General features: G+C 42.5%; 2 protein-coding genes and 1 long non-coding RNA gene across 3 annotated transcripts; all 3 read left to right on the top strand.

Moving 5' to 3' along the window:
- Positions 1 to 1,029: 1,029 nt before the first annotated feature.
- Positions 1,030 to 5,703, top strand: LOC133454863 (probable E3 ubiquitin-protein ligase HERC1). The gene is made up of 7 exons (XM_061733584.1): positions 1,030 to 1,123; positions 1,752 to 1,917; positions 1,994 to 2,223; positions 3,038 to 3,057; positions 4,973 to 5,189; positions 5,297 to 5,569; positions 5,678 to 5,703. The coding sequence occupies exons 2-7, from the start codon at positions 1,883 to 1,885 to the stop codon at positions 5,701 to 5,703; spliced, it is 801 nt and encodes a 266-aa protein (XP_061589568.1). The 5' UTR covers positions 1,030 to 1,123; positions 1,752 to 1,882.
- A 1,945-nt stretch (positions 5,704 to 7,648) lies between these two features.
- LOC133454862 (probable E3 ubiquitin-protein ligase HERC1) lies at positions 7,649 to 10,554 on the top strand. The gene is made up of 4 exons (XM_061733583.1): positions 7,649 to 7,907; positions 9,676 to 9,845; positions 9,962 to 10,100; positions 10,190 to 10,554. The coding sequence occupies exons 1-4, from the start codon at positions 7,649 to 7,651 to the stop codon at positions 10,552 to 10,554; spliced, it is 933 nt and encodes a 310-aa protein (XP_061589567.1).
- Positions 10,555 to 10,771: 217 nt separating this feature from the next.
- On the top strand, positions 10,772 to 11,253 carry LOC133454545 (uncharacterized). Its single transcript, XR_009783381.1, has 3 exons — positions 10,772 to 10,923; positions 11,017 to 11,093; positions 11,188 to 11,253. It is a non-coding gene; the product is annotated as an uncharacterized LOC133454545 (long non-coding RNA).
- The last annotated feature ends 16,003 nt before the right edge of the window (positions 11,254 to 27,256 follow it).

Genomic DNA, 27,256 nt, shown 5'->3' with positions numbered 1-27,256 from the left:
TTGTTTATAAAGTTTTGTTTAGTTTGGGTGGGCGATAGATATTCACTAAAGCAGTTGGAGTCGGACCGTTAAGTTGAAGAGCCAGAGTTTCAAAAGATGAATAAGCTGGAGCTGTAAGAGGTGAAACCTTACAGGTCTCGCAGTAGATTATCGCAAAACCTCTTCCTCTGCTGGTGAGACAAGGATGGCAGATGTAAACAAACCCAGGTGGTACAGAGTCATTCAGCTGAGAGAAGTAATTGGGTTGTTGCCATACAGTATCTCAGTTAGACATAAAAAGTCATACTTGCGATTTACACACACTTCAAATAGTGGAAGTGACTTACACATATAACTATCTCTAAACATGAATCACACAATATCCAATTCTGTTTACTGTCAAATAAAAAATCTTGTGCACCGTTTGATTATTCCGATACTGCTTTTGGAGTTTATTTTTCATATATTGTTGTTTTATGCTTTGGCTTGTTTTTATCTTACTGCGTAATCTTTGTTATACTGTTCCCTTTTTGAAGCTGCATTAGAGATATTAACAAACTCTCTACTATCTTTATTTAAGGCTGCAGAAGAACACAGCCAGATGGTGAAATGTGAACTCTGCAACACCTTCACTCTGCAATTTAACAATCACATAAAGCGGCGACACCCAGGTTGTGGGCAAAGTGCTGCCCGCAAGGGTTATGACAGTACCGGTGCGTATGTGGATGTCTGGTTCAAAGGGGAGTGCGGCTCCAACTTCCCCTTCTACCTTCTGTGCAGCTCATGCAGAGAAAAGTATCTGGCTGCTAACACGACTGATTCAAATTCCAAGTGTGAAAGGTACAGCAGATATACAATATATCGGAAATGTCACACATATTGCTAGCAGCAGAGAAGCTGGTGAATAGGATGTCTCTAGTTCTCACGCTTTATGAAAATAAGTCATATGTCATTGTTGTGTCTTCAATTCGCTGCAGGATTAAAGGTCTAACATCTGACTTGATTGGCCACGTGGACAGCACTTCAGATGGTAAGGAAGAGCAGGAAAATAAGCTGGCACCAGATCCCATTGTCTTCACTGAACCAGATCCACTTGGAGCACTGGCTTACAGCTCAGCCTGTTCCACACGGGCAGCTGTTAAAGGTATTGTTAATGTTTTCTTCTTTCAACTGTAAAGACATCGTTTTTCCTCTTTATTTCACAAGATGAAATCTGTGAAAAGTTGGTTGTGTATTATTTGCAGTTTGCAGTACATTTCCATGTAAGCTGCAACTGCACTGTAGATCACTTAAACTCATAGTTTAACTTTTTTAATAGTTGCAGGGATGATCAAAGCCTATACAGACAAGAACCAACCAAAATGGTAATAACCTGAAATTGGTAAACCTGAAAACTAAAAATGGTTGCCGGTGGAATTAAATGTTCCAGACATTGATTTTTTTCACTCACTTATTCGTTAAATTATTATTTTTATTTTTTATTCAATAAACTTACTTGTTTTTGCGACCACCTACAATCACAGTTACAATTATATTCTGTACACTTGCTACTTCTCAGAAAATTGGGTCACTATAATTACTCAGAAGCTAATTTTCCTCCTTTTCAGGATTGTAATAAATGTTTCAGCAACGTCTCCCTCTGTTAATCTAACACACTAACACCTCCACACATTCCTCCATGTTTGTCAGCATTGAAATCCAAGTAACTGCAGCATCACTCATATCTATGATTCACTATTTGAAAATATCTTTTGATGTGTCTTATTAACCAGGAAATACTCTTGTTGAGCCCAAGACATCTGTGAGCCTTGGGCAGCAGGCAGTATCTCTGAGGGACTCACACGATAGACTAAAAGCTTTACGAAGGGTCACGTCCACTGCACAGATCCTGCTGGCTTACAGCATGGTGATGAGAGCACTATCTCAGGCTGCTTCAAGGTAAATATTCCTAGAATGTTATCTCATGTATTTTTCTCAAGAAGTTACAGCAGCTCCTGTTTATCTTCCTCTCCAGTGCATCAGTGTGCAGCGGGTCTAACGGACTGGAGTCCTTGGGTCTGGCAGATATCCGTGTCCTGGTGCGTCTGATGACCTTAGCGGTGGGAGGCAGGGCTCACAGCTCTGTGGACACTCAGTCAGGTGTGAAGGGATTCCCATCGGAACGTAATAACGCCACCTGCCTCAGCTTCCTCACCTCGGCCATAGGCAGTGTGGTGTCCCACAGCCCTGCTGCTTACAAACAGCCAGAGGTGGGTAGAGTATCCAAAAATTGTACTGAAGTAAAAGTACTGTTACTTCAGAATAATATGACTCAAGTAGAAGTAAAAACTAGTCATCCAAATAATTACTTGAGTAAAAGTAAAAAAGTACTTGGTGAAAAAACTACTCAAGTACTGAGTAACTGTTGAGTAACGTCTGATTTATTTTTTTAACACAACCATTCAAACAGACAAAAGTACAAAATAATCATCTTCAGGCAAATTAAATCAATAAAATAATAAAATAAATTAAAATTAATAAAAAATAAAAAATATCTTAAATTAAAATAATCATCTTCAGGCAAATTAAATCAATAAAATAATTAAAATTAATTAAAATGAATAAAAAATAGCTTAAAGTAAAATAATCTTAAAGTAAATTCAAGTACTTTAATAAATAAAATAACAGAATAAAAAAATTAATTAAGCACAAGTAGCTTTTTTAACCAGCAGGCAGAACTAGAACAAGCCCATGAACTCATAGAAACTCTGTGTGTGTGTTTGAGTCTGTGTAAATGTGACAAAACATGCAAAAACAAACATTTTTCCCAAAGAATCACCCAGTGATGTCATGAGATTGACGCGTACGTGGATAAAAGGGACAAAAGAAAAGTAACAGCTCAACGTAGCCTAATGTAGCGGAGTAAGAGTAACAGTTTCTCCTTCACAAATCTACTCAAGTAAAAGTAAAAAGTATAGTGATTCAAAACTACTCCTAAAAGAACAAAATTTCCCAAAACCTACTCAAGTAGATGTAACAGAGTAAATGTAACTCGTTACTACCCACCTCTGCAAACAGCTAGTGGAGATATGCACTCAAGTAAGTTTTCTTCTTGTATATTATAGATGTAGTAGCCAACTCGTGCTACCAGGGTCTGCTGACAAGAAATGAGGACACGAGGTTCAGCGGAGAAATGGTTGACTTTATTCGTCACCAGACACGTACATACACATACACAACATCCGTCGTGTCTGGTTCTCAGACAGCTCCGTGTCTTCACACTCTACAGACCCCCGGCTTTGCCGGTGTGCAGCCGCTCCTTAAATGCACAGGCAGAGAGGAGAGATTGATTGGGCACACCTGTGAACAATCAGCGGATCCAACCTGTGCGCTACTCCCCCGCAGACCACACCCAATCCTCCACCCTGCCACAATAGACAATTAACTTGAATATTATTGGAACTGAGCAATATGATCTACATTATTGTATTTTTATGCTCATCTTCTTGTCGAACATCTTGTTAAATTAGTTGTAGCTCCCTTATAGGTTAACTATGGGAGGAATGAAAGTATTCTTTAGAACAAGGATATTCAACTGGCTTTTATGTGGCTCCTGGTCATATTTCAAAAAAGGGGGGGGAAGTAGTGTTGTCCCGATCGATCGGCCGACCGATAGATCGGACGTCACTTCCGGTCGGCGGCCGGCATCACATTTCCGGCCGGCAAGCGAAACTAACATGGTTTACATATCGCATTTTGTTAATTAATAAAAGTTTAAAATGCTTGGTAGCCTTTTCAGTTGGTTAATGATTCATTGGACAGTGTTTGTAGATGTTAATCTCTGTTGGAGAGGTTTTTTACTACTTCAGATTTTTTGCCAGTGTTGCACAGTGATAATGTTAGTCACATTATTTGTTATTAACCTCTGTTTATAGAGGACTTGTTTACATCATTAGGCTTCTAGGATTGGCCTGAAATGTTTTTCATTTGAATCTCTAAATGAGGACTTTGGATTTATAAGCCTCCTATAATTTCATGCGATGGTTTTGTTTTGCTGATATAATGCACAGATGTGTCATAAAAAAAGGAGATGATGGTTAATATTTTGGTTGCTTATTTATAACATCAAACTGGCTACTATGGACTGAAATGCTTGTGCTCAATGCTTAATATAATATTCAAATGAGGAAATCTTGGTGGAAAGTGGTGCTTTGTCATTATGGCGTGTTTTATTAAAAGTAGGTCAATATCAACTTCATTAAGTTTGCACAATGCATGGTTTCAAAATGAACTTGCATTTAAAATAATATTTCTTTATCTGAACATTATATTTAACATTCACAATGACTAAATCAGGAGACAATTAATACATAATTATTATGTAAACTAGACAGATATATTCTCCTGCTCATTCCTGAGCACAAATGTATTATATATACATAAATCTTCGTCTTTGAGTGCAAAACCCCCAAATTGTCCCTCTCCATACAGTATTTTTGCAGATGTGGCCCCCTGCCTAATCTAGTTGAAGACCCCTGCTTTAGAAGTACATCTGGTAATATTAGGGGGAAAAGTACAAATTTGGCAGATTGCCCAGCTGTTTTAACTGCAGACAAGGAGCAGCACAGGTCTGGCCTACAGTATAACATGTAAGAGTGTCTGAAGTTTGTCAGAAATCTGGTGTGACCTCCCTGTGCAGCATAATTGTTGGATGGTCTAGTGTGGTTGCTTTATATGTTCAAAAATCTTTATATACTTCCTGAACACTGAAAATCTGATGATGCTTAAAGTCATCTGCATTCAAAATATGCATGAAAGATTTCAGAGGGTTCATGAATGTTTAAGTGCAACTATGCAACTACAGCTATGCAAATGATCTCGCTTTAAAAGAGGGATTCTCAGTTTTTATTTATTTATTTTTGCTTGTCAAGTCCTGCTCTAGACTCAGAACAAGCAGAAAATGGATGGAGGCAAAATTGTAAAATCTCTCTCTGTCTAATATCACTCCCTCCAGGACTTAATGGCAGCGGCTACTGGGGTGAACATTGCAGCCATCATCGAGCCACAGCAGAGACCTCCTCTAACAGTTGCAACCCAGGGGGTCCAGCAGCTGAGAGACCACAATGACCTGACACCTCCAACCTTTCTGGTCACGCAAAGTCTGGTGTCTTTGCTCACTGAAAAGAGCATTCACTGTTATGGTCAAGATAAAGCTGAACATGAAGCCAATGGTGAGCCAGAAAAAAGACTTGTATTTGGTGGATTTCATTACTAGCCGTCATTTATTCATGTTTCATTCATGGTAGCTCATGTTTGCCCATGTAACTCTTTGCCTTAGATGTTGGGAACCAGAGGGTGTCTTCTACTTTGCCTCCTTCGCCTTTACCACATCTCAGTACCAGAGTGGGTCCTCTGGAGCTGGCAAATGCATTGGCAGCATGTGTTCTGTCTGCGAGGCTGAACAGTAAACACCGGCAATGGGCAGCACAACAGTTGGTGCAGGCCTTGGCAGCTGCAGGGAGGAACAGTCCTAATCGGTCCCTAACCTACAACGATCTGGCTGGTGACTTGCGCAAATGTCCTCTCAAGAGACTGGAAGGACATTACTATGGTAAGGTACTTACTTACTACTAAGGTAGTTTCTATGTTTGTTTTTTTTAAGTTGGTAAATTTGGCTTTTCCTAGACGATTATAAAAATTTCCTGGCTGTTCTCCTTAGGTGGCCAGCTGCTTCTGGAGCTGTGAGCTGAGTTTGCTAGCGACATGTTCTCAGGACAAGGTGGTGCAACTGTGGAGCATCAGCCAGAGCATTGTAGAGGTACAGACCACGTTCTCTTGCTAACAACAAAATCTACTAGATTAAAACATGTTTAATACACTTAAAGGAACATTCTGTGAGAATGCCGGGGCTACTGACAACCTGACACTGTGTGGGTGTATTGTGACATGTGGGGCCCTTAAACACAGCAAAGTTACACAGCTGAGTGTCTGGCAACACAACGGATGCCGAGATACAGAATATGCTTCTGTTTTACTTGTGGGGTCTCAATCATATCCTCACTTTAACAGTTAAAAGGCCTGATCTGAATATCTAGACAATTTGTGATTATTTGGTGGTTCATTTGAATTTGAGCACTGTTGCTATTTATTTTGGTAAAAGTAGAAAGAAATGCAGCTCTCAGAACTGGAGTAGTAGTTTTTTGATTGTCAGTTGTGTCATTGTTATTTGTTAAGGGAAAAATAATCTTGGTTTTAAAATAAAAATCCAAGAATTATTTTAATGCTTTTTTCCTTTTTCCTGGAATCATAATTTTAACCTTAAAAGGTAAAACAATCAAACTTTCAGCAGTTGAAGTGGCAAGTGTCAGATTTCTTACGTGAATATGTGACATAACAGCTTAAGGGGCCCGATTCCTGATGTGCTGTGGATAGCAGTTGCCGCACTACCAGTTCTTTCTGTCTGATTTCAGGGTCTCTCTGTCACGTGGAGGCTCAGGCTTCCCGGGTCATGGCCATTTGCTGGGCGCAGAGCTTCAGCTTGTGGGTGTTGGACCACTCAGCAGCCTCCAAGAGCAGACCCACTGAGAACTTGTTGGTGGGACGGCTAGATGGCTCTCTCTGCTGGCTGCTGGTCACAATGCAGGAATTATACCTGCATGTGAAGACCACTGAACTAACTCACTGCTACAGGGAAGAAGGTGAAGAGAACTCTGTTCACATGTTCACAAGCAAACCTTTTATCTGTATTGGACAAACACATTGTCAGATGAGGCTCATGTTCTGCTTTTAGTGTAATTCAAGAATCTAACAATAATTTAAAAGGTGTAATCATAAGTAATTAGCTGAATATGCTACATCTGATCCAAAATGCAGCAGCGTGATTGCTGACAAGAATCAACAAGAGAGACCATGTCTCTCCGTCTCTCCAGTGTTAACCTCCCTCCATTGGCTTCCCGTAAAAATCCTGCAAAAATCAGAATCAAAGTAAAACATTTTAAATTGTATTAATTTTATTACTTGTGTATGAAGCCCAAAACAGCCTAGCTTCTCGATATTTGCAAGACCTAATAGTACCTTATGTTCCTAATAGAGTTATTATTTTCTAATAGAGCTCTCCATTTTTCAGAGTGCAGGTTTACCTGTACTTGTATAGAGTATCCAAATGTAGATATGGAGGACGGCCTTCTGCTATCAGGTACCGTTACTATGGTAACCATTGCCCACCCTCCCCCACTGTAGTTGCAGTTGAGATAAAACATTTTTTTTCACTTTGCACACACACAGTTACACAGACATAGACACCTGCTCCCTCACCTACATACTCACTCCACAGTTTTGGGGGACAGTGTCAGGGTTTGACACTTCCCCCCCAGTTTGAGTTTCAGTTCTGTCCCTCCTGTGTCCCATTGGCCCTGATTGTCTGCACCTGTGTCTCGTCGTGTCTCGTTATCCCCTCAGTATATCTGGTCTTGTCATTCCCTTGTTCCCTGTCGGTCCGTACTGTTTCTACCTCCATGTCTCCCCGTAGTTTTCATGATCCTGGTTTTTGTTGATCCTGCTCTGCAACGCTTTTAGTTCTTGTTTTTTGTAAATAAACCCTTTTTGTTGAGAACTCCTGCCTCCGGCCTCCTAATCTCTCTCCTCCGTTTGGGTCCTCATCTAACCAATCACAACAGAACGGACCGACCAGATGGACCCAGCGGGAGAGCGCCTCACGCTGCTGGAGTTTTTGGAGAACATGCGCTGGGCCGAGGAGGGGGAGTATGGGGACCCCTTTTTGGGAACACGCCTGGCTCTGGGTGGTTCCAGGAGCCTGCAGGCCCAGGGGAGACGACGGCGTCGGCCTCGGCCCCAGCTTGTTCCTGCTTTCCGGGAATCGGCCGAGAACATGCGCTGGGCCGAGGAGGAGGAGTATTGGGACCCCTTTTTGGGAACATGCCTGGGTCTGGGTGGGCCCAGGAGCCTGCAGGCTCAGGGGAGGCAACGATGACGGCGTCAGCGCCAGCGCCAGCCCCAATCCCGGCTTGTTCCAGCTCCAGCTCCTGCACCCGTCCCTGTTCCAGTGGTGGGCCCGGACGCACCTCCCCATGTTCCAGTGGTGGTCCCGGACGCACCTCCCCATGTTCCAGTGCTGGTCCCGGACGCATCAGCCCCTGCTCCGGTGATGGTCCCGGACCCCCCCCGCAGCCAGTGCCACGGACCCGGGTCGCCCTTCCGCCAGCTCCGAGGACCCGGGTCGCCCCTCAGCCAGCTCCGAGGACCCGGGTCGCCCCTCAGCCAGCTCCGAGGACGCGGGTCGCCCCTCAGCCCGTCTCTGTTCCTGAGGCGTCCCGCCGCCAGTCTCTGTTCCTGAGGCAGTCCCGCCGCCAGTCTCTGTTCCTGAGGCGGTCCCGCCGCCAGTCTCTGTTCCTGAGGCGGTCCCGCCGCCAGTCTCTGTTCCTGGTGCGGTCCCGCCGCCAGTCTCTGTTCCTGAGGCGGTCCCGCCGCCAGTCTCTGTTCCTGAGGCAGTCCCGCCGCCAGTCTCTGTTCCTGAGGCAGTCCCACCACCAGTCTCCGTTCCTGAGGCGGTCCCGCCCATCTCTGTTCCTCTTCCTGAGGCGATCCTGGATGGATCTGCCCAGCCCCGAGAACGGCCCTCTGGCCGGTGTGCCTGGTCCCGAGTCTGGTTCCGGGGTTGGCCCCCCAAAATGACTCTCCGGTTGGCCCGGCCCCGTCGGCGTCCTCCGGAACTCTCTCACCGGTCTGCCCGGCCTCGAGGACGGCCCCCGGAACGCTCTCGCTGGTCTGCTCGGTCCCGAGGACGGCCCCGGAACTCCTCCAGGCCCCCTCCGCCCGCCCCGGGTGTGGACTGTTGGGACATCTGTCCCTTGAGGGGGGGTACTGTCAGGGTTTGACACTTCCCCCCAGTTTGAGTTTCAGTTCTGTCCCTCCTGTGTCCCATTGGCCCTGATTGTCTGCACCTGTGTCTCGTCGTGTCTCGTTATCCCCTCAGTATATCTGGTCTTGTCATGCCCTTGTTCCCTGTCGGTCCGTATTGTTTCTACCTCCATGTCTCCCCCGTAGTTTTTCATGATCCTGGTTTTTGTTGATCCTTCTCTGCAACGCTTTTAGTTCTTGTTTTTTGTAAATAAACCCTTTTTGTTGAGAACTCCTGCCTCCGGCCTCCTACTCTCTCTCCTGCGTTTGGGTCCAATCACAACAGACAGATAATCGCAGTAGCCTAGTCTTGATTCAGTCTCAGAGACCTGAAATGGTTGCTGTTTGTGTCTCTGCTGGTTCCCGTTTCTGTTTGTTTTCTCTCTTGCAGATTCCAAAGGCTTTGGTGCCTGTTGTGTGTTTTCCTGTGTTTCTCTCATTTCACACTTGCAGCGGATGCCACCCCTGTCCCTGACCCTGTCCCTGTCCCTGTCAGAGATTGGCTAGAGCAATATTTGTTGTAGTTTGGGTGCCGAGGTCCCTACCTCTGCCTGTTTGGAGCTTACAGAGCCAACGCTAAGAGGTTTTCATGCCAACAAAACTGTATAAAATAGCTTACCCAACTTTAATACTACCACACAGCACTTGGCAGTGATATTTCAAATGAAAGCCAGTTGAATGCCTTACTTTACACACATTTGAAGTAGAAAAATGGAAAATATAATATTTTTTTTTCTTTTTTTTTCTTTTAACCATTGTTTTGATATTGTGCTACTTTTCTTTCTTCTGCTCATCCTTCAGAGCGCCTGATCGGCCTGCCGGACAACATGCTGAAGAATAAGTCCTGTCCCCAGGTGGTGCCATCGTTGGAAGGGTTATTCATCGAGGACATAGCTGTGGGTTGTGAGCATGTTCTCGCTCTGTCCTCTACTGCAGATGTTTACACCTGGGGCTGCAACAGTGAGGGACAGGTAACCAGAATGCTCAACTAGGACATCAAACACTCAGGAAATACGTCATTTTTCTTGCATTATGCACCACTGGAACTCTTAAGCCAGCGTTGTTGTATGTTGTTTCTCTCTTGCAGCTTGGCCTTGGGCACTCTAATCTAGTGAAGGAGCCAGCGCTCATAACAGCCCTCCAGGTTAAAAATGTTAAACAGATCTCTGCTGGCCGCTGCCACAGTTCAGCCTGGACAACCCCCTGCACCTTGAGGAAAAACGCAGGTACACACTTGGTCTTACTGTACCAGTGCGCACAAATGTTGTGTGATCCATGAAAGGAACTCACCTGTGACTCCATATGTCATTGGCAGGTGGCTCCGGACCTTTCCAGCTAGGTATTCCCCAGTCAGTTCCTCCCCAGTACAACACTCTGAAAGACTTCAGTCCCGATGTCTTCAGCATGCGCCTCAGGGTGCTCTATCACTTCTCTGATCTCATGTACAAATCCTGGAGGCTTCTCAATCTGGACACAAAAAATCCGGTACCTTTAGTTAGATCTAAACACTTAAATACAAATAAGTGCTTCCATCTGCTGATTGTTAGTCAGTTTAAACAAACTGCCTCTTGTGCGCTCAATTGGCAGGACAATGACCCAGGGAAAAACATATGGGCCACAGATCATCGTAAAACGGATATCCACTGGGTAGGGATGACCATGATGTTTGTCCGTTTATAGGAAATGGATGTCTTCAGGAGTCAACTCCTGGGGGAGAAAAGAAAAGAGGAATTTTCTACAATTGCAGGACTTTCTTTGACAACTTTGTGCCAATTTGACATGTTTGTTTATTTGTAAACTATATTTTCAACGGCATAGTTTTATATCTGCTTCCATCACCTGTGTCCTTCAAAATGCTTACGTCCATTACCATTTACTCCCAGAGGGCGTTTGAGCAAGCCCATCTTTGTGCAGATCGCAAAGCAAGTGGTGAGCCTGAATCCTCTGGAGCTGCGGCTGCCATCGCGAGCATGGAAGGTCAAGTTGGTGGGGGAGGGAGCAGATGATGCTGGCGGGGTATTTGATGATACCATCACTGAGATGTGCCAGGTAGGACGGAAACCACATGTGTCAAACAACATTACATAATTAATTAATATTGGCTTCAACAGACTTTAAGTGACTACTACTGTGTCTCACCAGGAGCTGCAGTCTGGTGTGGTAGAACTTCTGATTCATACCCCCAACAGCTTTGCAGATGTGGGCAGCAACACAGACAGGTATGTGTTTTTCAGTCTTTATTTTGACACTGTAGAATATGGTCAGATTGTTAAAAAACATCGTTATTTTTGCCAATGGTTCAAAGCTTCTTAGGTACTTGCTCAACCCAGCGGCACACTCAGAGGATCACATGGTCCAATTTCCTTTCTTGGGTATCCTTGTCACGCCTTGGTCAGTTCCTGTTTTTGTGTTTCAGTTTCTGTCTTGACTTCCCTGGTTCCCGTCTGCCCTGATCATCTACACTGTATCTTGTCAACCCTTCTGTGTATATCTTGTCTTGTCGTTCCCTTTTGCTCACTGCTGGTCGTTACTGTTTGATCCCTCCATGTTTCAGGTCTGGTTTTTTGGTTAAAGCTCTTGTGTTTTTGTTAATCCTGCTCTGCAACGCTTTTGGTTTGTTATTTCATAATAAATCACCTTTTTGGAGCTCCTGCCCTCAGTTACACACTGATCACTAAATTATTGAGAGTTCATTGGTGGAAATTGGAGAATCTTATATTAGGCAGTTGTGTCGTCATGGTGGAGTGCTCAGAGAAAAGGTTTCTCACAACAACAATAAAAGTCACATAATAGACTGATGGGATATTGACAAAATATGTCTAGATGACACTCAGATCATTAGCAACATTAGATCTGAACAGTAACATTAATGATCACCTGGCTTTTGCAGTAAGAAAGTTTCTAACTAGTCTTGTGTCAAGTGACTTTGTTGTGGCCGTTTATCTGATTAAGACACTTTTGTGCAAATGAGGCTGAGGGTGCTCTGTGTGGGGCTGCAAAACTTCAGGGAACAGATCTCTTTTTCATGGCAGAAACACAGATTTCTTAAGTCTCAGAGAGAGACTGTTAGACTAACAACAACCCAGGGATAGAAGAGACGAGATTGATCAGTTTTTATCTCACAAAGGGACAGCCTCTAGCTCACCGCTGTCTGATGTTCAGTCACAAGTAATTACCAAGAAAATTTGCATCAAAAAAGTTGTGATTATTACAAATGAGGCCCAACACAACTTTCAGAGTGCAGTGAAACCCTTTACCTTCATGTTTTTATTGCTTACACACTTGCTCCTTGGATGCTAGTAGTAGTAGTTACTGCATGTAACCAGTTCTGTGTTTTAGACCTCAGAGTAGTAACGTTAAGCACGCTAGTATTGATAATAGGAAAGAATTTGAACTGACTTAGAACACATAGCTGATGTTAAAACTATATACGGTTAAACTATTTAACCACGGGCTAGCAGCTTCCTTCTGAGGAGATATCCTTTTCTGATATAGAGCAGACGAATAGTCCGAGCAGAGTGATTTATTTATTTTTTAAATTCCCCTCCCCTGTACTGCCCACCAGTTTGCATTAGTGCTCTCTCCACACCCTGGTTGTTTTTTTGGCCTCATAGGGATCAAAGCTAAGTATGTTCTGTTCTGTCCAGGTGGCAGCAGTCAGAAAGGGCATGTCCACCATCATCCCTGTGCCCCTCCTGTCCCTGCTGACAGCACAGCAGCTGGAACAGCTGGTCTGTGGCCTGCCAGAGGTCTCTGTAGAGATGCTGAAGAGGCTGGTGCGCTACCGTGACATCACGGTATTATTAGCTGGTTTTGAAAGAGCTTGGAGGAGTTCACCAATGAAGAGCGAGTGCTCTTCCTACGTTTTGTTTCTGGCAGGTCGAGGCTGCCTTCCAACCCAGCTGATATTACACAGAAGTTCCAAATCATTAAAGGAGCATGAGGCTCCTTTTAAGAAATTAGACTCTCTAGCGCCACCCTTCACCACGACGGCCGTTGGGGGTACTGCAGCCAACAGCGAAACCGGCACGGGAGAACGGGGAGAACGCGCATGCAGCGTCATGTGACGTCACATCCGCAGGACAGCGCGGGAAATTTGGCCCCCGAATTGCAGCACATTTTGCAGCACACAGCCTGTTCAAGGCAACGGAGACATACGCTAGAGGGCTCATTCTTTTTGGTTTGGAACGCTTCATCTGACATTATTACTAGAAAACTTAAAACGTATACTAATTTTTTTCATCAATCCTGCCTCAAGCTCCTTTAAGGTGGACAGGGTGAGGTTTTCTTAATATGGAAATAAGTCTAGTTGTATAAATCTGAAAACTTGTCTTGGCTAAATAACAACCAAGAGTATAATAGAATAAGTATTTATTTTTTCTTTAGCCCATCAATGGTCTCCCTACTGCTCAGACCTGCTTCTTCTTGCTTCGCCTGCCTCCATACACCAGTCAGGGTGTCCTTGCAGAGCGTCTGCAGTATTCAATCCACAACTGCCCCTCCATCGACATGGACAACTACATGTTGACCCACAACACGGACGCAGCAGACAGCTCAGACAACGAAGACTGATTCTGAAGACAACCGGGTGATGATGAATGTATCTTCTCTGATACATCTGGTACACTATTAAAAACAAAAAGAAACAGTCTTCATACATAAACTGGCTGTATAAACTGGAAACAACCAGAATAGGAGCAGCCTGCTCCCCCGAACCATAACTAACTCCAGCCAGCGTTTGTACATGTGCTTCCTATATGAGTCGGGGAGGAAGGGAGAAGTTTGGGAAAGTTCATGATGGGGTGTGTTTCTTCTCAACTGGAGGGAGGAAGAGCCAGCTCCCCCATGTTTTGTTTACTTTCAAATATGGACTGATGTTGATATGTTGACTGATGTTACTTACCCTGCCTTTAACTTTCCTTAAGTAATCAAATCTTTGTTGGCTTGTTTAATAGTTGGCATAAAAATGATCAGGAACCATAAATATATTGTAAATATAACAAAGTGTGGATAGAAGACGTTGGGTTTTGTTTCACTAGGTTTTTAGGGGCAAATAAATCATTAGTATTCCTTTCAGTGTATGTTGTTTAGTTGATGGGATGATGTCCACAAACAAGTGGACATCATCCCGAAGTTTGAGTTGGCTGACATGTAACGTATTCCAATTTAAAGGAGCCGTCTGTAAGAAATGTCCAAAACTGGTACTGCAGTCACTTTCAAAATATTGTTGAGCGGCGTGTACCCTCCCCCTCCTCCCCCCGACCAGAGGTTGCCAGGTAGGCTGCAGAATGCAGCAGGAACGTAGGCTGCCATGGCTGCGATAATTAGAGCCGAGCTGGCAACCCGGATGCCGAAACAATACTGACTTGGTGATTGGGAGATAGGTGGAGGGTGGAGCTTCAGAAACAATACTGACTTGGTGATTGGGAGATAGGTGGAGGGTGGAGCTTCAGAAACAATACTGACTTGGTGATTGGGAGATAGGTGGAGGGTGGAGCTTCAGAAACAATACTGACTTGGTGATTGGGAGATAGGTGGAGGGTGGAGCTTCAGAAACAATACTGACTTGGTGATTGGGAGATAGGTGGAGGGTGGAGCTTCAGGCCAAAACAAAAAATGAAAACATAAAGTCAGTTGAGGGCTGCAACTCCTCTTTTTAAACTGGAATATCCTGGCTTGAGTGCTGTTGTCAGTGACATAAATATTTGAAATGAACATGATTTTTAAATGTCTGTTGACATATCGGGGTCATTTTATGATTCGTTTTATTATTGCTCTTACATACAGCTCCTTTAAGCTTATTTCTTGGTTTTATGACAGATTGAAAGAAGAGGTCTAACATCCTTTTTATATTATGTAAAAAAAAAAAAAAAAAGTCTACATTTAGATTGTTGGTCTTATCACAGACAAAATTCTTAATACTCTAAATCAAATTTTGAAAATTAAAAAAACTTAAATAAGGAAATGTTGAGAAACATAACACAGTCTTATATTGATGAAATGAAGAAAACTATGGATAATGCATTCTGTGCTGAAAATGCAAAAGCAGCAAGTTAAACTTTCTAATCCTATTTTAATAATAATAAATAAATCAACATTCTGATTAAAACCATTCCTTTTATTTCAGACTTTCATTAGTAGAAAATGTTGTGCATCATATTAATCACCGTTTTATATTGTTACTGATGTGCAATAGCCAGATAGTTTTACAATTGAAATTAAAATATAATTCTTTTACAGTTATTGAAGAAAAAGAAAGACTCCAGGCCTTAAAAAATTACATATCTCCTGCTTTTTGTTGTAGTTTTCTTTACATTTATGTGAGAGTAAGGTGGGTATCTTTTGTTTAAAGGCAAAACGACGCACATGAAGTGGACATTACAGCCCTGGTGATGAGACTCAGAACCAGACTGTAATACTGCAACATAAGACCTAGATGTTCATGATGTATTAAACGGTCTCACTATAAAAGATAAACTCTAAACGATACAATACAGCCAAGGGTTGTCCAGCTTTAAATACAGTTTGTGGGTAAAAAAAAAGAAAGAAGAGAAAAAAATAATTTATTGTGTAGTAAGTGTTTCTTGGCCAAAGGCTCAACATTTCATCTTCATCAATGGGTTGATGTGGTTTGGGCAATTTTCCACTGAATCTACAGTATCTCATTTCAAATCAGCAACGAGAGGAGGCAGAGATGATACATGTCAAATAAAGAGCAATTACAAATGAACCATGGCAACTTTAAAGTAAAATTTGTAACTCTTAATACAACAGAAATTCGTTTTTTAAACCATTGTTTTACATTTCCACAAGTGTTAATCTCTAAATACTTCTTTTATTTTGTAAGAAGGATTCTGAATTGAGTTCCCCTGAGTTTTATGTGGTCCTGAGTCAGCACAGCTGGTGTGTCTGCAATTTGTCCGTGATTGTGAGATGTCTGCTGTGACCTTATTACCCATCTGTTTCCCCGAGAGCTGTGTGGCCGGTAAGGCAGGATTCGGGCCGCCGTCAGCAGCCCTGCAGCTTAGAGGGGGAGCGTTTCTCATGAGCAGCTTCGCCAGGTATAAATATTACTTCCATCTATCAACCGGGCAGGAACATAAATTTGGAAAGGCCAAGCAGGAAAAAAGAAAAAAGAAAGTCTTATACCTGGTGTAGCTTTATTAGACTGCCCTACCTGTATGTCTACGGCACGTTAAGCAGGTGTGAACTCTGGTAGAAAAGGATTGACTCTCACTTGTGAATACAGGTGTTGTTCAGACAGAAGCGGTGGTTTAGCATGAGTCGTCCCATACAGTCACAGCCACAAATCCTTTTAACCGGGATGTTCTTTTCTCTCTCTCTCTTTCTTTTTTTTTTGTCAGAATCAGATTATCTGCAGACATAGACCCTTTATTTCATCATTTATTTTATTAACTGTATCCTTTTTTTTTTCTAGACCAGCTTTTACCGGTTTTGTAGATAAACCAGAGTTGGTTTGCTCTTCAGCTTCTTTGCAGATGCAGTGTGAGAGTCTTTGTGGTGCTGCGGCTTTATTGTCGAAGTTGCTTCACCGGCTGCACCTGTGAAGGTGAGAATAACGTGTGCCTGGTGTTGTTCACAGGAGAGATCATTGTTCTCACTGGTGCCAGTCTTACGTTTGCCAGGATGATTTTAATGTTCACTAGTTGTTGTTTTTTTTTTGTCTTATACTTTTATACTCTCAAGATTATATCACAGTGTCAATTTTCTGTTGAGTCTCAACAAGCAAGGTCCTAACAAATTACGGGCTCATCCAAGTTATTTTGCTCTGTATCATTAATTTGATGGCTTTTCCCAGTTTGTTCCGGTTTCAGCTTCTTCTTCGGCTGCAACGTTAAAAGGAGACTGAAGCATGGTGCACATTTGCAACACAGATAAAAATGAAAGGGTTATGAATTATTTTTCTGGCAAGGACACAGAAAAAAATTCAATGATTTTTAGGGCACTAGCTGTAAAAGAGAAATAAGGCATAGCTGCAGTTATGAAACCATTCCTTTGTAAAAGAGGGAGCTTCATATTTTTGATAAGGTGCAAATGTACTTTCTTCATCCTTATGGTTTCGTGGGACTTACTATTCCCACAGGAGGGCAGTCTGTTGCACCAAACCACTTGACTGATCAAGTTCAAGGGAGCTTTGAAAATGAGCAGTCATCCCCATCCACATGAGCACACACACTTATAAATTGCTGATGATGCATATAGTCAGCTAATCTCTGGCGCTCGTTTTCTCCCCCTCAGCTCATTTGATCAGAACAAATGGACAACAGCATACTGGATGTTAAACAATGTGGTCGAATTACAGCACAACCCTGAGGCAGATCATTAAACCTGAACAGGAATGACACATGTATCTCTCTAGATTGAGTCAGTGTTTTTAAGGTCAGATGAAAGATTTCTCCGCAAGTAAAGCTGAAAGAAAAAAAAAAGTGTCCTTGCCTCCTTGCCTCCTTGCCTCCTTTCCTCGTGGCCTCCTCCTCCTGCTGCTCTTCTAATTGACTCACCCACACACATTCACTTAGGTCCGAGGGGGTCCGGGGCTCCGCATACCCCGAGACTGCCTGCTCCTCAGTTTTTAATAACATCTTAGACATCTTTGTACTCAACAGACACCTGTACATAGGGGTCTTTGGACAGGGGGAGGGGGGGGGCACTGCTAAATGTGGCCACATGATGGCCTGACATCCCTGTTCTAACTGCATTAGTCACAGCCACACACACTCATCACCAGGGGGCAGGAGTGAGGTCTTCCTACACCCATGTTCCCACATTTGGCCTGGGATGGGGGGACCATGGGAGGGACTGATAGCCGGACCCAGGTATGGGCTCGCCGTCATGGATCTATAATATTAACTGGATACCGTGCCCAAAATGGCCGCCCATTCATTTCAATGCATTCTGCTCAGCCAGCGCATGTGCCGAAAAAATCTCGGACTTCCTGGTTTACTTCCGTGTACACGGGCCCATAGAGCATGCGCAGTTGAGTCACCTCCCATGATGCTCTGGGGCCTCCCATCATGCCCCGGGGCAACATCAATGGCACCGACACGGCCGTGATGTCACGCCCAGAAAGAGACTTTTCTTTGACTTTTCTGGCCGTTATAAAACATTTTTGACGGATATAAAGTCCATGACTTAAAAATATAGAATACAAAGATTAGTAATTGCCGGTGATTACAGCTGGAGGTTCCTGTGAACAGTTTTAGAGGACGATCTTTTACTATTGCAGTCTATGGGAAAAAAGCTTTCTGGGCCCCATGGGATTTTTTGTTGCAGTACCGCGGCTGGCCACTGGAAAAAATCGGCACACCTTCTGAGCGCGAGACTGGGGGGCTGCTCGCCGTGCTGCCTGGGGGGGGGGGATTCTGGGCTGTGCCGGGCTTCCAACTCCGCCCCCTCCGCTTACGTAGCGGTTCTTTCCTCTAGCCCAGCAAAGAGTTGTTGATACCTTGGAACTGTTTTTTCTGGCCCAGAGCCAGTTCTTTGTCCATGGAAACAGAAAGCCCGGTTCTAAAATCAGCACTGGCCCAGAACCAGCCCTGGAACCAGTTTGGTGGTAAAGGGGTACTAGTGTATCTGTGTGAATGGGTGTCTGTTGTCTAGCCTGGGTTTGTGACTCTCTGCTGTTGGGCTCATGTAGGTGGCTCCTTGTTGGGGGGTTCTCACGCTCCGTGCCCGTCTCCATTTCGCCCTGCTGCCCTTGCAGCTGGGCACTCCTTTGACACTGCTTTCCCGCCTTTATCGGGGCGTGTGCTGGCCCACCGCGTCAGCTGTCGGGATGACAATTAATGATTGTCGAAGGACAATCCTTAATAATTAATAATAATTAATAATCAGAATTTATTTACACAAGTGTCAAGAAGATGGTAAGACAACACTTTTGACAATTCTGATGGCTAAACTACACAAAAAAAGACATGTGGGTGGTGTCATCGGATTCGGTATTGAGTACTTGACCTTCATTGGCCTGAAATAGCCCCCCCCCCCACCTTTTTCTGATTGGTCGATATTTGACAGATTCTATTTTCTGCCATAACTTGAATGGTTTGACATAGAGAGTCGTGGCTGGTGTCATCCGCTAAATGTCCAGGCCTGAAGACATGCAAGTCATACAAGCGTTTCAACTGCAGAATGCCTGAACGTGCGCAAGGGTGCGAGGGCCCATTCATCGCTGCTTGCCGCTTTAATTTCAACTGTATTTTAACAGTTCAAAACATATAAGATGTCTTTGTCTGATATCCGGTGACTTCTTGTACAGACAAACCTAGACTTTGAAAATGTTCAAGTATATTGCACTCTAACTATTATGTGCGCTTGAGACTGTGTTTTTGTTTGCCCCATAATGTTTACATGCTTGTGGAAAGTAAAGCAGGTCTCTGCTTCCTGAATTTTTTATTAGTCAAAGAAGAGTGTGACCTTCATAGTCTCATTGAGGCAATACGGGAATGTGACTGGTCACCTGATCCGCTACACGCACACACGCACACACACGCAGACACACACACACACACACACACACACACACACGCAGACACACACACACACACACACACACACACACACACACACACACACACACACACACACACACACACACACACACACACACACACACACACACACACACACACACACACACACACACACACACACACACACACACAGACAGACCCTCCCCAGCTCCTCCCGTTATCCCCTTCTCCAAAATCGGAGAAGCTCATTTCATCTAGAAAGTGAATGGATGAAGGCTGCTGTGAAAACAAGGGCACTTGTTTACGGGTCAGTGAATATACTGTAATGTTATGTGTATCTGGGCTGCCGAGGGCTCATGTGAATACACTGGCTGACACCTTCTCTGCTCTGATTACAGGACAGGGCAGGTACAGTGTGACCCATGTACCTCAGAGACACTTAAGACTCTGGTACAGTTTCAGCTGGTGATGTCATGTGGATGCCGTTGCCTTTTCGCCAAGTACCTGAGTGGCTGTTGTGCTTGACACGAGATGAGGCAGGTATGAGGACATAATGCACGAGTTCTGAAATGATAAATAGTGACTCTTACAATCTGTAGCAACACGTTATTATTATCTATTAATTAGCGCCCGAGCACTTACAGTGCAAATGCCCTATTGTATCTGTAGGAAATGTTCTGGTTTTTTTTTTCCTTCTTCCGATGAAATGAGGGCCTTTTTGCCCCCCTAAACTTGCCCCAAAAGTCACCAAATTTTGCACACAAGCCAGGCCTGGCGAAAAATTTGATATTTAATGGTTTGCATTAATGGGCGTGGCCTGATGGCTCAACAGCGCCCCCTAGAAAACTTTGTGCCTCAAGCCCCACAATAAAGTTTGACATACATGCACAAAAATTGGTACAAACCTGTATCATGTCGCAACTTAAAGAAAAGTCTCCTGGCGCCATGGCCCGAAACTGAAGAGGAAGTCGGCCATTTTGAATTAATCGTGTAATTTTGCCGCAATTTATGCCATTTCTTCGGCCTGCTATAACTTTTGAATGGTTTGACATAAAGACTCCGATGACACCACCTGTCATCGGATATGGTTTTGAGTCCTTAAACATAATTGCTGCAAATTAGCCCCGTCCCTTCATCTGATTGGTTGATATCTGATAGTTCCTACTTTCTGGCATAACTTTTGAATGGGTTGACATAGAGATCGTGGGTGGTGTCATCCGGTAAATGTCCAGGCCTGAAGAATCTACATGCAAGACATACAAGTGCTTCCACTGCAGCACGCCTGAATGTGCACAAGGGTGAGAGGGCCCGTTCATCGCTGCTTGCAGCTTTAATACTATTATTATTATTTTATCTCCTCAACCGATGTCAGAATTTCAACATTTTAGCAAGTACATTCAACAAGACTTACTGCTAAATTTAGGCAAGGTCACATTTCATTTAAGAAAAAATTATATATATAAGATTTGGTGTAGTTTTGTTTGTCTTTTCAATGAGTATTGCAAAAGAAAAACAAAAAACAAACTAACCCTAATTTCATTGGTTTAAAAAAAAAACATTTTACATTACAGCTGTGAGGAGTGGTGATTGGGCCCACGCACTCATGCTCACTCACAAATTACAGATACCGACATTCACTGTGATGTCCGACTTCAATTTTCCCATGTCGGAAAATTCTGTTTTGATTAAAAAAAAAAAAATCTTGTGTACAGTGTGTCTGTTTAATCACGTGACTCCATCCATCCAGTCTGAACGAGAAGGAAAAACCAAGAAAATGGCTGATGGTTCAAACAAAGAGACAGCTGACATAGCTGCAAACGAAATAACAGGGAAAACAGGGCCATCAAGTCTTGTGCATTGAGTGTGAGACTCACGCATTTCAACAAGTTCTCACGCCACACATGGCATTTCTCAAGCTGAGAAATTAACCTCACTGCACAGTAATTCTAACAACCCTTCTTACAAACGAGTCAAGGTACACTACTGCGCTTAGCTCCCAGCTGAGAGCAGCTCCCTGTCAATTACATTCACATCCCAGTCCTGACACCTCCAGCATCTCTTTTCACCTTTTATCCAACTCAAGGCACTGTTTTAAAATTGGTATCTGTGTCTTTTTACTCCCGCAATTTTCCTCAGCAACCGGGGCTTGCCATATATTTCTTTAGTTGATACGGTTAATTTTTCCACCAATAGAAAAAGGGATGTCATGTTTTTGTGAACTGAATGTGTGTGCGTGTCTCTGTCCATGCATGCGTGCGTGGGTGTTTTCTCTTGTGCTTTTCAGTTCTTTCTCAAGAAACATCTCGTTTTCACATTTATTCCCGATCTAAACATGATCTCAATGTGCAGAAACATACCGTATTTTAGTTATCATAACTCTGGTTTTTGTAGGCCTATCAACATGTTGACAAATGTCATATAGGGTGAAGTCTGCACCAATGCCAGACTGGGAAAAAAAGTCTGGTTGGGATTCATACACTCACTCAGGCCACCCCAACTCATACACTGCACACACACGCTCACACTTGAGAAGCAGCTGCCCACAACCACGAATCCATACACACATATGGGTAGGTAATCAGAAAACACTCATTATTCTGTATGAAATTTATATTAAAACTCCATTAACTCAAAACTATCAGCCTCCACTCCAGTGCTTTTCTCTCCCCCCACTCATCAAATGGTTCAATTCAACAATCCCAACAAGACTCAATAGCATAAGTGTATCATTTTGTCTATAATTTTCTATTATTCTGTCTCTTCACAAGCCAAATCCTGCTTTGCTCCCTGACTTTGCTTATTTTCTAACCCAGTTATGTGCCTCAGTTCTTCTCCTAGGCGATTTCAACTTCCACATTGATGTCACGGACTGTAAACCTGCCACTGAATTCCTGGACCTGCTACAATGCCTCAACTTCACTCAACACGTCAATTTCCCTATCCACAGCTGTGGTCACATACTGGACTTGGCTATTCACCTAGTCTCAGAATACATAATCTCTTCAGCCTTGACATCAATATATCTGATCACCTGACCATCCCTATGGACATTGACATCCCTATCCCCATCCAGCAAGAAAACGCACTATTTCCTTCAGAAACCCCAAATCCATCTCCCCTCATCTCTCACTGCTTCCCTCACCGGCAAAATCTCTGCTTCCTCTCCCCCTGAAATCTGATAATACCTCTGACCTGACTACTACAACAACACACTTTCACTTTATAAATTATTAAATTGCCGGATTACCAGAGCCGGATTAACGCAAAGGCAGACTAGGCACGTGCCTAGGGCCCGACAGGGGGAGGGCCCAGACAGAGGGACAAAAAAAAAAAAAAAAAAAATTTTTTTTTTTTTTTTTTGTCTTCACACATATTAATGGTTGATAACATGCCGGTAAAAACCTAAGGCATATATATATGTGCATTATTACTATATTTAGTATACATACATATATATATATGCATACATACGCACAGGGCCGCCGCAAGGGATGTGCGAACCGTGCGACCGCACGGGGCCTGGCGCCCCAAGGGGCCTGGCGCCCCAAGGGGCCTGGCGCCCCAAGGGGCCTGGCGCTATGGGCCGTTTTTTTTTTTTTTTTTTTCCTTATAAATATCAACAGTCACGTTCCATTACAGACCTAAATGTGCACTAGTCTGTGCATATCAATAAATATATGTGCAATGATGACGCGTGTCTGTTGTTCAATACAACTGATCAGACCAAGCGCGGACACAAGCTGCTCTGATCCAGACGGTGGAGTTGGAACAAACTGTCACAGATTCAGGAAATTTCCATCAGGGGATGAAAAAAGAAAAAAACAAAAGAAAATGGAAGAGTTTAATGCCTCTCTGAAAGGCACGTTTGATAAATTTGTTACAAAAATCACCGATCCGCCCGGGTCTCAAGCAGCCGTGGGGCCCCGCGTCGAGGTAAGCCCAGATGATGATGAGGCAGGGGAAGGTTTCCAGTATTTTGCTAATTGGAGAGTTAAAATTGCGCATATAGACACCCGATCCGACCCGAAAAACCCAAAAATTTTGGGCCCCCCTGGCTACTTCACACAGGGCCTCGCAAATCTCTCAAACGGCTCTGCATACGCATACACATACATACATATACACATACAGACATACATACTACAGCACACTTTGTCTTACTGCAAATTGTATTAGTCTTTGTAGATTTTACTTATTATTTAACTATTCAATTTAATCAACACATTTAATTAACACATTTAATTAAGATTTTCTGCAAAATGCTCACAATCGATAAGATAAGGATAATTTAATAGCATTTAATAGAGCATTGTAATAACGTATAAATAATAAAAATCTAAAAATAGTCTGATAGACTGTTTAATATACAACACATGACTTATTTTGGAATACAAAGAACCAACTTGACTATGACTATGCTATGTAAAATGTGAATTAAGTTTTATTAGTAACTTTGGTAAGTTTAAGATTTCATAAATAACATTGATGGAGGGGGGCCCAAAAATCACAGTCTGCCTAGTGTAGTCCATTTATTTAATCCGGCTCTGCGGATTACTATAGGAATTTTAACAGAAAATTATAAAGTCGACTCAATTTAAAGAGATAAGACACTGTCCGACGGTTTGAATAAAATAAACACACAGACAAATTTGAAACAATTACTTTCTGTTGCTCTACACCTGCTACCAGTTCATCTTTAGAACTACTGGTCCCTCTGAAAAACCTTATAGCCTATCCAGCTTGGCAAAAACACGCACACAAAAAGAAGCACATATTCTGGAAGTATTTGTGGACATAAACTTCAGAAGTCAAACAAATTTAACCAGCAAGGATAAAAAGTTACAATCACATAATTCACAGAAAAAAACCACATAAACACACAGATAAACTGATTAAACCAAAAGTTCTCTCATCATCAGCATTTATCGTGGATTAATAAAATCCTCTTCACCGGCACAGTTTTGAAACTGTTTCCATGTTGGACGGGGACAGATTTGGACCATTTACCGGTATGTGGACAGACTGGTATAGCAAAGCAGCCCAAGTATTTAAATATCAACCTGTCAGTTTAACACAACACAATTTCCTTTTGTGGATTGATAAAGTATTATGAATTGAATTGAATTATTTGCTAAATGTTTTATTTCATTCAGGTCATACCAGGAAGCCCCAAATATACTTTTCATTCATAAGTTAGGAACATTTGTATTTGTGTTTGTATTGAATTGTTTTGTTCTTTGAATGAAATAAAGAATACAATGAAATGAAATGAAATATGATCTACTGTATATCAATGGTTGGAATATCGATCTGTAGTTTAATGTTTGGACAGTCTTTGTCCAGGGAATCACGCAGCAGTCCACAGATAACGGCAAATATCTGGTCAATTAATGCATGTGTTGTTGAATATTTCTGATATTGTGTTATTCTCTGTGATGCTAGAACTGAACCTTTATGTTTATTTTACCTGGGAAGTAAAGTTTAACTTTTCTCTTCTGGTCCTGTTCAGATATTCCCTCCTTACTTTCTCTAGAGAACACAGTGGTAGTGTATCTCAGCTGAAACGCCACACACTGGACTAATCTTCAGAGGGTAGTTACAGAGCTGAGATAGAAGCTAAATGTGTGGTGTTGGTCTTCTCCAATGATTTGAATTGTAGAGGTGTATTGTGCAGAAAAGGTGGGAACACACCTTAGAATAGGCCATGTATAAGATAATAGTCTACTTTTATAGAGGTGCCATGTTAATTTGCACATTCGGAGTTGTGCTTTATATGGTTTCTGAGTGTGATTTCATTTTTTGTGAAAGTTGTATCATTCATACGTTATGTAAAGTGCCCACCCGAAAAACGACAGACTAACAACATTTTACACTTAAGAAAACAGATTTTAATTGCAGCTTTCCCTGAACATTTGAAGTGTAAAACAGAGAGTGTAATGAGACTTACAAAGGATTTAAGTGGCCCTAGTTCGGGGACTCAGACTGGTCCAATAAATAATGCAACAGTATCTGAGGGGGCAACACAATCTTTCTGGAATTAATTTAAAGCAACTCAAGTACTTCAATCACTATCGGGTTTACCTGTTTAATTCATTAGGTTAGGTAAGATTTAAATCAATTGCTGCTTAGGCATTTGTTTAGTGTGACTCGCGACATAGCGGTGTTGGTCTTCCAGTCCCGCACTGGCTAAAACATCTCAATAAGTGTTAAGTGGCTCATAAGAAACGATTTATGAATAAATTTTGCTACAGACACTTTTGGTCCCCTCTGGAAAAATTATTTGACATTTCATTTGCACTAACATCTAAATATACTTATAACAGTGCAGATGAAAGGAGAACTATAAAAGGCACTTAACAGGTAGAATTGCCAAGAGTTGAGGCCAGTAGAGCAATGTTTGCCTTGAACACTGCAATTTAAACTACAAATCTGGGTGAAGTTATTTCCTGAGGGGCCATGTCTTACAGCTCATTACCATGAGGCCAAAATCACACAGTTCTCTCATGTTCTTCTCGTCTTCTCAGTAATACTATAAAAAATACATCACCTGACTCATTCCAACATTTCCAAGATTGCTCAATACCATTACCTCTCAGGTTGTATAATTTCCAATTATGGGTCATCAGATGAATAATCTCATTTTGGGAGTGATTTTCTCTCTAGTTTGGTGCAGAGGCAGATGCAAGCACCAGATGGTTTTCACCCACAGTCGGTCATCTAGGGTAAACAAGGACCAGCACATACATCTCTGTGGACACAATGATGTCAGGAAGATATATTCACTTGATATGAGTACGCTGTTAACATCTTGTTTTTTTGCTAATGATATCCATTATTTTGCTAGATGATAGAAATATTGTGATATGTCATCATGAGACATGTTCCTCAAATCCACTTTGAAAAGGCAAGTTTCCCTCTCAGTAGCCCCAATCATGTCATTCATGTTAAAAACAAAGTCATAAAAATGCTGCCTATGTCACACTGAGAATTTCCTGTTTCATTGATGTTACCATCTGCCATCTCAGCTAAATATCTAGTTAGATAAACTGTGCAGTTGTCTAATATCTTTGGCTTACAACAGCTGCACAACAGAGTGTCCATCCATCCATTGGCTGACAGACAGCTCACCATCAATGGCTGGGGCTTTACCATGTACAGCTGGCAAACGAGAACAGCTCAGCCTACCAGAGCCAAAGCTCGCTGGCAGCCTCCTGGGGTTGGAAGCTGACTCTGAACAGCAGAGCTTTCAATTTCAATGAGTTATTACACAACTAAATCTGCAGAAGAGACCTTGCAGGAAAAGGGAATTTCTTTCACATCCTCTCACCCCACCCGTTTTCTCTTTTTATTTGCTAATGATGTTGAAAACACAAATCATTTTGTATTCTCAGTAAACATGAACATCTGTTATGTGCCATCTGGGCATGTTGCTGTCAGACAAGTTTGACTACGGTGACTGGTCAGAAGTAAATGTGTGGGCAGCTATTTTTCCACACTTGATATAAAAATATTTCCTAACACAGGAGGTATGGTAAAGTTTCAATTAAGAAAATATTTATTTAATTTCATTTATTTATTTAGAAAGGGACAACACACATTAATTAACATGAGCACTTGAGTCCATCATATACAGTAAATGTGCCAGATTTAGCCATACAGGCTAATTTACATCTGCAGTCCCTGGCGGGTTGATGGCATATATAAAAAACATTGAAAGAGAACACACTAAAATACTAGAGCACATTACACAAACAATTAGTAAAACCATGACATAATTCTGAATAATGACAAACAACATAAATGAAGAACAAGAGCACACAAACACATTAGCTCACACAAAAGCAAATAAGCACAAACAGGTAGTAAAAACAATAACCTTATACCAGAGACAG

Source organism: Cololabis saira, chromosome 11, assembly GCF_033807715.1.
Source record: "Cololabis saira isolate AMF1-May2022 chromosome 11, fColSai1.1, whole genome shotgun sequence".
Classification (NCBI taxonomy): Eukaryota; Metazoa; Chordata; class Actinopteri; order Beloniformes; family Belonidae; genus Cololabis; species Cololabis saira.
Note: the sequence above shows the minus strand (reverse complement) of the source record. Positions and strands in the feature narration are given on the sequence as shown.